Source organism: Arachis hypogaea, chromosome 13, assembly GCF_003086295.3.
Source record: "Arachis hypogaea cultivar Tifrunner chromosome 13, arahy.Tifrunner.gnm2.J5K5, whole genome shotgun sequence".
NCBI lineage: Eukaryota > Viridiplantae > Streptophyta > Magnoliopsida > Fabales > Fabaceae > Arachis > Arachis hypogaea.
In genome coordinates, this window is record NC_092048.1 from 1533565 (window position 1) to 1545660 (window position 12096).

At 25.5% G+C, this 12096-nt stretch overlaps 1 protein-coding gene across 1 annotated transcript; it reads left to right on the forward strand.

Moving 5' to 3' along the window:
* The first annotated feature begins 7993 nt into the window (after nt 1-7993).
* LOC112736301 (uncharacterized) lies at nt 7994-10236 on the forward strand. Its single transcript, XM_025785690.3, has 2 exons — nt 7994-8888; nt 9422-10236. The coding sequence occupies exons 1-2, from the start codon at nt 8327-8329 to the stop codon at nt 9931-9933; spliced, it is 1074 nt and encodes a 357-aa protein (XP_025641475.1). The 5' UTR covers nt 7994-8326; the 3' UTR covers nt 9934-10236.
* The last annotated feature ends 1860 nt before the right edge of the window (nt 10237-12096 follow it).

Sequence of the window (12096 nt, forward strand, 5' to 3'; positions counted from 1 at the left end):
GTTGCAGTCAAAACGTAACCTATGTTTTACAGATTACTGAATCTTGCAGATCCACATTTGTGAATTACACACCATATAACAATATAATTGAACAACACCATTTTTACTTCCATTCAATAATTAATTTCTAGCAAATGGAAGCATACAATTTATTCAATTGACATAAAGAAAATATTAAATATTTTATTAAAGAAATATAATATAGAAATTACAAATAACTAATTTTTTTAACAAGATACAAAGTAAAAATTAGCGACGCTAGCTACTCACCTTAACTAAATTCTTTTAAGAGAGATTCTAATTCGATAACCACTCTACCCAAACTAAATTTCTGACACATAAATATAAAGTACTAATTTGTAATATTTCACCTAAATGGTATAAACACTCCATTCAATAAACAAAAAAAAAAAAAAACCAAAAATACAAAATTAATTTTTTAATTAAAAAATAACTAATGACTTAATATATAAAATAAATATAAAGATATAACACATAATTTTTTTTTACAATTTTCTTTCTAATATTTACTGCATTTTAATTTCCATCATCATATCACAAATTAAGTTGACTTTTATATATGTTAAAGATATTGGCCTTGGGTGACATGCAAAGAGAGTGTTGGCTAAGCATATTCCAAATATGCTGTTTAACCCTTTTTCACTTTCAAGATTAGAAGTTAATCAAAATTAGTTTCACATTAAGGGGTAATACATTAGAAAACAGAACGTGGTAACATGTTTAATTTTAATTGGTTGATCCTTTAACATTGTACATAACCTCTGAAAATCATACATACCACTTGCTTACATGGCCTAAAATCTCGAGTTAAATATATTAATTTAAGTTTTAATTTATGCATTTTCAAAAACTTTTTCTTCAATTCAACTCCAACATAAAGAAAAAACATTATTTATATATAAAATAAAAAATTAAAAATTAAAAAAATCATGATCCTTAAAAATATAAAAAATATAGAATAAATATTATTTTCGGTTCTTAATTATTTGTTCAAAAAATAAAACGTTTTTCTACAATTAAAATATTTTAATCGACTTACAAGTTCCAACTATCTAAATAACTGATTTAAACCATACTTATAAATTGTGATTTGATAATATATCAGAAATAGTTTAAACTGTAATAACAGAAACTATTTAAATTAAACTAATTGTTTAGATAATTAAAAATTAATTAAATATTTTTAAATTATAAATAAATATTTTATTAAAACAAATTATCAGACATCGATATGATATGTACTAAAAAATTGACCCCAACATGACATGACATGACATGTTTAGTTATCTTATCTCCATGCCATTAGGACACATTTTTTTATCGATCCTAACCAACTAAAACTTATATTGACGCCAAATTTATAAAAGGTCATTCTAATATGGCATTTTAAAAAATATTGTTAAAATTAAAATAATATTTTTTATTATTAAATAATATTTTTTTAAAAATATTGTTTAAAAAAAAATATTACTAAAGTATAAAAAAATATAACTTTAATTTTAAGAGTAAAGTATTATTTTTGTCCCCAACGTTTTGAGTAAATCCTATTTGTATCTCTAACGTTTAAATCGTCCTATTTGTATTCCTAACGTTTGTAAAAGTGATTCAATGTTATCCTGTCGTCAATTACACATCATGAGCGCTTTAGTTTGAGTTTTAAAAATCTCTTCTTGAAATTAGAATACAAATGTCTGGGATAGAATCGATGATCTACTCCGAAAAATAGCTCATCAAATGTTAAAACTAATTCCTACAACATTTACATAATTCACTTTTCTAGGAATATAATTGAATCTGAACATAAATAGTGGATATAATATTAAAATCGAACACATCCAAGTGAGACCTAGTTGAGAATGAATACATCCAAGTGAGAATAATTAAAAAATATAATCTGATTTGTTAGAATAATTGATAGTAGGATAACATTAAATCACTTTTATAAACGTTAATGATACAAATAGGACGATTTAAACATTATGGACACAAATAGGACTTACCCTAAATATTGGAGACAAAAACGATACTTTACTCTAATTTTAGTAACACTTACATAATTAATATAGCCACCATAATATAATCATATTTATAAAATCCAAAATAACATAATTTATATAAAACCCTAAACAAAGTATAAAAAACAAATGCATGTGTCATTTTGTTTGTGTCGTGTAAAAGACTAAAAGCAGAGGAATGAGGGTAAGAAGACCAGGCTGGACATGCAAACTTGAATTGATTCAAACAATATTAGTGGACCCAACCCAATGGATTATATTGCTGGCAATCATTTCCTTGTCCATTCCATTGCACAATTAGTGGGCCAATTTTCCCCATTAACTTGTATTTTTATAAAAAAATCTTTATATATCATTTTAATTTTTAGTTTGTAAATTTGATATTATCCATAAATGACTACAAAATTATTCTAACAGTAATATTATGTAACTAATAAATATTATTATTTTAGATTAGTATTTAGTTAATAATAATTTATACTCATATTTATAATAATTTATACATATAAATATAAAATTTAGAGAAAAGGACAAATAGGTCCATGACCTTTTGTCTCGCGGACATTTTCGTTCCTAACCATTGAAAAATACTTTTAAGTCCCTGACCTTCACAAAACTTGGACGGATCAGTCCCTCCGTCCAAATGCCTCCGTCAGGGACGGATCCGTCCAAATGTCTCCGTCATGGACTGATCCGTCCAAATTTTGTGAAGGTCAGGGACTTAAAAGTATTTTTTAATGATCAGGGACGAAAATGTCCGCAGAACAAAAAGTTAGGGACCTATTTATCCTTTTCTCTAAAATTTATATTTATATTTATTAAAATTTATATACAAATATTTTTAAAAATTTTATATATAAATTAATAAATTTTATTTATTTAAAATAATTTAATATTTATAATGATCAAATGATAATTAAAATTATTAAAAGTGTTGACCTCCTAAAATTTCTGTTATCCTAATTATTTTTCTTTTGGTGTATGTTATTACACATATTTGTTATTGGTTCCTCGACTTCGTTATATATATATATATATATATATATATATATATATATATATATATATTAAAAAGTTTTTTTTTTTTAGTTTTATTTTATGATTTTTCAAATCAAATTTATCTCAACACCAAAAAATCCGAGCAAACTCACATATCTATATAAATTCACGGAATTTACAACCTTGATTAATTATAAACCAAACATCATTTTAGAATCTTGCTTTTCCATCTTTCCAACTGCTTTCTTGTTTGTGCATGATAGCTAAAAAGTAGACACTATAAATAGTAAAATAAAAGCTTTTTTTTTTTTATGATTATCCATGGAGAGTAATTCATGGCCAACATATACGTGATATACCGTATATATATATTTTTTAAAAAAAGCTTTTATGAAAATTTGATGTTATTTTTTTGTTAACAATAAATTAATTTAAATTTCAATTAAAAATATAATAATAAAATTTGTTGGGCCAACCATGGAGAGCTCTCGACCACCGGGAAGATTTCGGGGAGGAATCGAGAGAACATAAAATGAGAAGACACCACATCCAACTCAAAACCTTAAGGTGTCAAGTTAATGGGTCTTTCATCTTATAAACTCCTCACTCTTCTTTACTTTCTTTGATGTGGGACTAACTTTAATACTCCTCACACTTGAAACACTAACAAAATTAACTATATATAAAGGTTATACTGATAAAACAACTTGTGAGGAAGACATAATAAGTGAAACGATTAATTAGCTTATATATCATATCAAAAGGAAATCATATCGTAACTATTCCTTTGTCATGTGGATAATTTTGGTTAGCTTATATATAATCATTATTTTTTCAATAATTGCTAATTTGATCTTCTTTCTTGTATATTGATTCACTCTGGTGCCGTTCAAACACCCATTTATTAATGGAGATCACTTTAATAAAGACACTAAAAATGTCTTTTTTTTTAAAGACATTTATACATATTATGTTATTACTGAACATTCTTATTAAATCGGTTATTATAATTCATAACAAAATCGGTTTATTATAGCAACAATAATAAATTTAATTGTCTACATTATAATTATTAGACCCGATTTGATCCGATCGAATTATACCATCTAAACCGAATATCTTTAAAATTTTTGATAAAAAGATAATTATATCATTGACTTTTTGTTTTTCGAACATTTAAATCTCTAAAAATTTAAAAATATAATTAAATCCCTAAAAAAATTAGATTTATTGTTATTATTATAAAAAAATCAATTTTATTCTAATTTATTAAAAAATTCAAAAATAATTAATTTATTAATACGTCCAATAATAATACGACAAATAAATATCTTTACAAAAAGACATTTTATTTTTATTAGAACATCCCTTTCATTGATAGGGATGTCATATCTTGTTTCAAAGGACCACGCTTTATATATATATATAATTCACTTTTTTTTCTCCACCTTCATGAACAAATTAAATCTGTTTATTATTATTATTATTATTATTATTATCTCCATAGAGTAGAATAAAGATTATATATATGGGTAACTTAACTAACTTTTTTATAATATTATTAGATGATATTATAAGCGATTTTTTTCCATGCGTAAGTATACATTGAGTTTTTAAGTGGATTTAATTTATATATGTAATAATATTTAATTAGTATTTATATTTTATAAAATGCTGACTTCTTTTACAAACATAACGTTTATATATTTTCTGGAAAAAATAAATATAAACATAATAAATCAATAAATATATTTTGCCAATTGTATTACGTGTCTTTAATTACACAAATTATTTTATATATGCCTCACCACTTATCCATGTAATAGCATAATATTTTTTTTTAATTTTTTTCATTTAATTATTTTTTAAAAAAATATTTATGACGTAGTGCATGTGGGTCTGAACTCTGAAGCAACTGAAACATTATCCATTTGCATGTGAACAATTCGGATTGCTAAATTTCATAAGCTAGCAAAGGTAAAATTCAATCACTTTCTGGAATAATGTATTATATTATTCTCATCGTTTTTAAATATTTATCATTTAAATTTTAATACATTAACAATTTAAATTGTGTTCAACTATAATTTAAATATAGACATATTGAAATATATTAAATTGTAATTAAATAAGCTAAATTTTAAAATGAACAGAATACATATTTTTTGGTTAAAAAAAATTCTCACTTGCATTTGCAATTTTGCATTACATTATACTCAGAAATTGAGTGGTTGCTGAGACTATAAAACAAACTATTTTTGTCTCGAAGCAAAATGCTGATGATGAATTAGTCTATACTCTTTTTATTGAAAGAAAAAAAAAAATGATTAGATCTGCAACAGCAACAATTAGATTCCTCTGACTTTTTTCACCAACTAACGCTCCAATTATTCCATTTTTTCTGCCCGGATTCCGAAGTTAAAGTTTGAAGATCAGATTAACAAAATACATTAATAAGAAAATAATTTTTAATTAATTAATATTAATAATATTTTTTATTGTAAATTTTTTTAAATTAAAATTTAATATTTAATATTTATATTTTAAAATTCAAAATTTATAATTTAGAGTAAAAAAATAGTTTAAAAAAATGATTGATTTTGATTAAAAAAAATTGATTTTATAATTAATTTAAAAAAAAAGCATTAATAAAACATATACTATATTAATATATTTCACTAGCATTAAGGCATAGCAAAAATTTTTGGAAATAAATTTTTTCAATTTTTTTTAAGTGGTGTTATCAAGTATAATTTTTTATTATTCAACATCTTCTTTTGTATTTTTTTATTAGTTCCAATTAAAAAATGTGCAAAAAATCACATTTTATCATATTAAATGAAAAAAAAATAAAGAGAATTTATTCATTCGAATCCCGCTAGGAAGTTAATGGAGTATTTGTACAATGTGTACAATAAACTATTTATTTGGATTAATATGAGTTAAAAAATAAACATCCATGATAAAATACTACTAATTTCTCAAATACAATACACCCATATTATCCAAAATAACCATCCGAATACCAAGAATAATAAACATCTGATATTCTACTGAATCGAACATTCCTATACCCTATTATATATATTGTATAGATACTCCATTAGCTCTCTATACTTCCTCTATTCTAAAAGTTTAAACCACAAAGAACATGAGTAGGGAGGACATGAAATTTTCAAGATAAAAAATGAAAGAAAAGGTATTGGTATATATTTCCAAATGAATTTAGACAAGAAAAGATGAGAGAGGGTAGTATGGGAAGAAGTTAAGCAAGATTCAACTAACTTAGATGTTAGATCATAGATGTTGGCCTATTTGCTAACCTTTATATATAGAAGACTACTCTCTCAAGTTTCAATCAAAGAAAATGGTATGTAGATGCATCAAAACATGCATGATTTTCTATCCTTTTGCATTGGGAAGCGAACCCTTAATAATTGAAACATCAAATTTTCGTTATAGTTTTGACCTTAATTATTATTCACTCTCATCTTTTATGTGCTGTCATGAATTATATAGTTGAAACTCCTGTGCTGAATTTATAAAATTTTACATATACATGGGGCTTTATTTTTTAGATATTTAAATCTTATTGAGAGAACTGACTATTTTAATTTTTTTTGTAATTTCTGATCATTTTAATTTAGTCACTAAAATTTAAATTTATTATATTAAAATAATAAAAAAATAAATCATATTTTAAAATAAAAATAACAATATATATTCTCTAAAATATATTGATCTAACAGTTGACAAATTCAATGTTAATACTAATAGCAATTTTAATATTAGTTTTTTTTATTTTATTTTAGATTTTACAAAATATCACATTAATATTTATGAAACTATATATTATAAATAATAATTTAAATTAAATATAAAATTTCACTTTAATATTGGATTTTAATTTAAATTTTATATTACTTTTAATTATTCTGTTAAGATAATTATACAAATTAAATAAAATTATATTAATTTTTTATCGAAGTAATATTGTCTTTTTAACATAAAGTCGGTCTTATTTTATCAATTATTTTTAATACAAGTTGTAATTTTAAATTAATTTATTTTTTATAAATATTAAAAATAATATTCTAAAAATATTCTATTAAAATGGTTCTAAATATATGGATCAAATCTGTTGATAAATACTAATTAATTAATTGAATAGCCTCCATCTCTGCTGCAAACTATACCTGGAAGTATGCACTTTTTCATCTAACTATAGCCAATCAAAATCACCTTGAATTTAATACCAAAATTTATTTATTTATTTAACATAAAAACAAAAGGTAACAAATCTACCTATTAATAAAATTAATAATTAAATATTTTTATAACTCAAAGATATTTTATAGTTATAAAATTAATTTTATTCATTTATGAATTACCCAGCTTTTGAATATATATAATTTACTCTTTCCTTTTTGTAATAATAACTCAAATATTAACCTCTTACTTAGCTTGTTTTTTTTATTTTGTTGGATGATTTTTAACTAAAAACATTTATTTACTAACAAAACCTATTATAAAATGGTGACAGGTAAGAGAACTTACAAAAAATATTGATAACATAATTTAATAATGGATTCCGCTAAGGAGACAATGGATTATTTGTACAATGTATACAATAGGCTATTGAGTTACAAAATGAACATCCATCGTACTATCTAGAATAACCATTCGAGTACTAACGATAATAAATATCTTCCCAAAAGTTTAAACTGATTTTAGGATTCACCAAAAATTGAACTCTTGACCTTTCGGATCTAAGGTTCTAATACTATGTCATGATACCACTCATCCCAAAAATTTCAGCTGATAAAAAAAAGTAACACTAATAATTATATCTCTAATACTCCCCAAATCTCTATTGTATACACTGTATAAATATTTCATTGACTCCTCGTAGTTTCCCTTTAATAATATATATTAACATATATATATATATATATATAATAGGGTCGTTCCTCACTTACTCATCGTCACTAGTCACTGCCAGTGCATATGCCAGTTTGGCAAATTGCAAATACATATAAATTTTTTTTTATTATTTTTCCAAAAACAAAAAACCTCCATTAATGCTTTCAAGGACACACCTCTGGCGGCACATAGCTTTCGTACAGCTTGTCACTAAGATCTCTCTTCACTTTCTTTCATCTTAAAATTCACCATTCTCATCTCATTTCCCATCTTCTTAATTATTAAACCCATTATTATTTTTCCCTCCTTCTTCTTCTTTCTTTTCCAATTTTTTTAATTAATTCCTTGCAAAAATAAGAGGAACAACAATGCAAGATGCAATTAGTATCCCCGCTTGCTTTTCTCCATCTCCTTCTTTACAAAGTACTAGTAACGGACATGAAACTGCTCTGACCCGATCAGGTCAGAGTATTTTCATGTCCGTATACAGAACCAAAGTTGCTGATCAGTGTCGACTGATCAGCATCACATGGTGCAAAAACTTGATGCTTCACGGCTTGTCCGTGTCCGTGCCAGGGTCCGAGGGACAAACTGATTATAGCTGCAAGGTTGAGTTGAAACCATGGTACTTTTGGAGAAAACAAGGATCGAAGCGCTTGGTCATTGAAGACACAAGTAGTAATAAAGATATTGAGATATTTTGGGATCTTAAGAATGCAAAGTTCCATGGTGAAACGGAACCGAGTTCGGATTACTATGTTGCTGTGGTTTGTGATCAAGAGGTTGTTCTTCTTCTTGGTGATATGAAGAAAGAAGCTTATAGAAGAACAAGGTGCAGACCTTCGCTAATTGATCCCATTTTAGTTTCAAAGAAGGAGCATATATTTGGGAAGAAGAAGTTCTCAACTAGAGCAAAGTTTCATGAAAAGGGTAGGTTCTATGATTCTCAGATTCTTCAAAATTTGTTGATATATATTCGTGTAACAATAGTCATTTATTTTAGACGAAAACTCAGGTGCAGTTAACTTTACGTGAAGTTGATAATCGCGGTTAAATAATTTGATTGATTTAACTAAATTTTCATAGTTATCAACTTCATGTGAAGTTAACTGCACGTGAATTTCTACTTTTATTTTAAGTTCTGTATTTTTATCTCTAAACAAATCTCTTAGGCTAAACCTTTTTTGGGTAGAAATTTTGTTAATTAAAGCATTTAAGATATAATTTTGTCCATCAAATCACTTCCTTTTTGTTAAAAATAAATATAAAAAACAAATTTTTAATTAATTATCAATAATTATTTTTTATTATAAAACTATCTTTTATTTTTTAAGATTTGGATTAAAATTTAAAAAATTTATTTTTTAATTAAATTTATTTTTTACTGTATCTTTAATTTTTACTTTTTTAATTTTATGCGAATATTATTTAATTATTGTATTGAATTTGGGTGCAACATACAGGTAGATGCCATGAGATCTCAATTGAATGCAAGAACAATAACATCAAAGGAAGCAGCAACAATGGTGGAGGAGATAACAATAACAACAATGGAGTTGTTCAGCATAATCATCATCATCATCAACCAGAATTGGAGATAAGATTTGATGGGCACTTAGTGATTCATGTGAAGCACTTGCAATGGAAATTCAGAGGGAATGAACGAGTTCATATGAACAAGATGAGAGTGGAAGTATATTGGGATGTTCATGATTGGCTCTTCAATCATGGTTTGAAGCATGCATTGTTCATATTCAAGCCAGTTTTGTTATCATCATCAAAATCATCGTCACTTTCATCGTCTTCGCCGTCGCCGTCGCCGTTATCGTCTTCGTCTCCGTCTTCTACTCCGTTATCAAGTAACACAGGTAGTTCTGCTGGATCATCATCAATGTTGGAGGGATTGAATAGTGTTAGTAGTAATGTTTCTTCTTCTGAGTTTTGCTTGTTTATCTATGCTTGGAAAGTTGAATAACAATGAAGAATTGAAGAAGAGTGATTATTGATGAACATGTATATGTCAGCATAACGGTATGATGATGTCATCATCCAAAATAGGGTTGGAGAAAGAAGACAACTTTGAAGACGGTGATAATGCAATATGTGAAAACTCAGTCAGAAAGTCGTTAAATAGTTTGACTGATTTGACTAAATTTTTATCTAATGACTTTCAGTTATTAGTTTTACGTGAAGTTGACTGCACATGAATTTCTACTATAAAAATTTACGTGTAATTATTTTTATGTGAAGTTGATATTTAAAAATTGTTAGACGATAATTTAGTTATATTTATCAAATTATTTAACAATTCTTAAATAACTTCACAGAAAAATAATTGTACGTAATTTTTTATTTATATAAGATTGGTGAAGATTTTTTTGTAATTTTTTTTGTAAAAAAGAAAAAAGTTGAGATGGATTCTATACTAACGGCTTTATTATTTAGGTCAAAATATACTATTTACCATAAAATTACACTCAAGATATTTATTAAATTTGAGAAATATTTCCTATGATAAGTTATATTGTTGTGATTTATCCACTACTGATAGATAGTTTTTAACAAATTCAAACCTAAAAACCTTCAAAGAATTATGCTATGACGAAGATAATGAAAAAAAAAATATATGTATAATATATAATCTTTTATATTATTTAGTTATAATCTTTATTCTTCTTTCAATTGTACTATTCACTTAAGAAATTCCCATATGCTAATAATTAATGGATAATAATTAGATTGTTATATTATTGGAAAAGAATAAGTACACCTAATACAATTTAGAGAAACAATATTTATTATATTCTTTTTATTACTAAAATGTATAAAAATAAATATACATTTCTTTCTCACTTATATTGTGGGGCCTATATAAGGTGGTGTATGTGTGAATTAGTTACAGCTAGGGTTGAAATAATGCACATAATGTGGACAAGAAAGATAGTGTCACACAACACATGCTTAATAATTCTGTTTCTGGAGGCATCTATGATATATATTTACATATCTGTCATCTACTCACATTTGAGTACTCTTTACTCTTGATCTGATCTTGAGGACTGAGCTTGCATTAATTTTTTATTTTTATTTAATTTTATATATTTCTTTGGTTCTTTCAAAATTATTGAACCAACCAATTAAAGGTTTATGTTATCTATAAAAAATCATTATATCTAATAATATATAAAAAATAAAAATATTATTCGTACACTAAAATTAATCAATAATATATTTATATATATAATTTAATTTATTTTTAATATATATAATAATAAATTTTAATAGTTAATTTTAGTGTACATATAACATAATTATAGAAAATAGTTTTACTGAACTGATTGTCTGCATTTGCATTGCCCACAAAATATTCATGCATGTGACTTAGAGAGGTGGTATCCCACCAAGAAAGAGGACCAGTGTTTGGTGAAGATGATGATAAATAAAGAAATTGAAAAATTAGAATATTGGCAAAATCAGTGCAAAATAATCCTAAAATTGTTAGCTTGGAGATATTGACAAAATTTTTCATTTTATTTTCATTTTCATTATTCTAAGATGAAATATATGCATGTTTTGGTTATTAAGGATAACAATGGGTCAGAATATATGTCATTTCTTTCTATTCTCCATGTCTCCATGCTTCACGGCAAGAATTCACAAAAATCTTGAAAAAAAAGGAAAGTATAGTGTAAAAAGCAAAAAATTTAATACTAAAAAATGATTAATAAGAGTTATACATATAGCATTCATGTGTTTTGAGTAAATTAAAACAGGTTGTTATATAAAATTAATTTATGTTCAGTTGTTCGCTAGAGTGGTGGATCGAATAGATGTCGGATTGTGAGTAACAAGTTGAATGAAGGTGGTATCTGGACCTGAACCCGAATTTTATAAAGAGGTATTGTGCTGATTGTCGGTGGATCGGCGGATGAGGTCACCTGCAAAGACACTTTAATGTTAAAGTAAGCGTCCGTACGATGTGGCGGTTAATTAGGGTAAAAATGACGTATCTCTAAAGAGGGATAGGTCCCTCTCCATTTATACCTTGTACTCGGGTAGGTCCTCTGAATTGGGCCTGTCCGTTTAAAAATTTCTGCTAACTATTCAAGTATTTTTTGAAGAATAAAATGACGCGCAG

Coding starts and splice junctions, on each gene's coding strand:
- LOC112736301 (XM_025785690.3), top strand. CDS start 8,327: ATGCAAGATGCAATTAGTATCCCCGCTTGCTTTTCTCCATCTCCTTCT. Junction 8,889..9,421: donor AGCAAAGTTTCATGAAAAGG/GTAGGTTCTATG, acceptor TGCAACATACAG/GTAGATGCCATGAGATCTCA.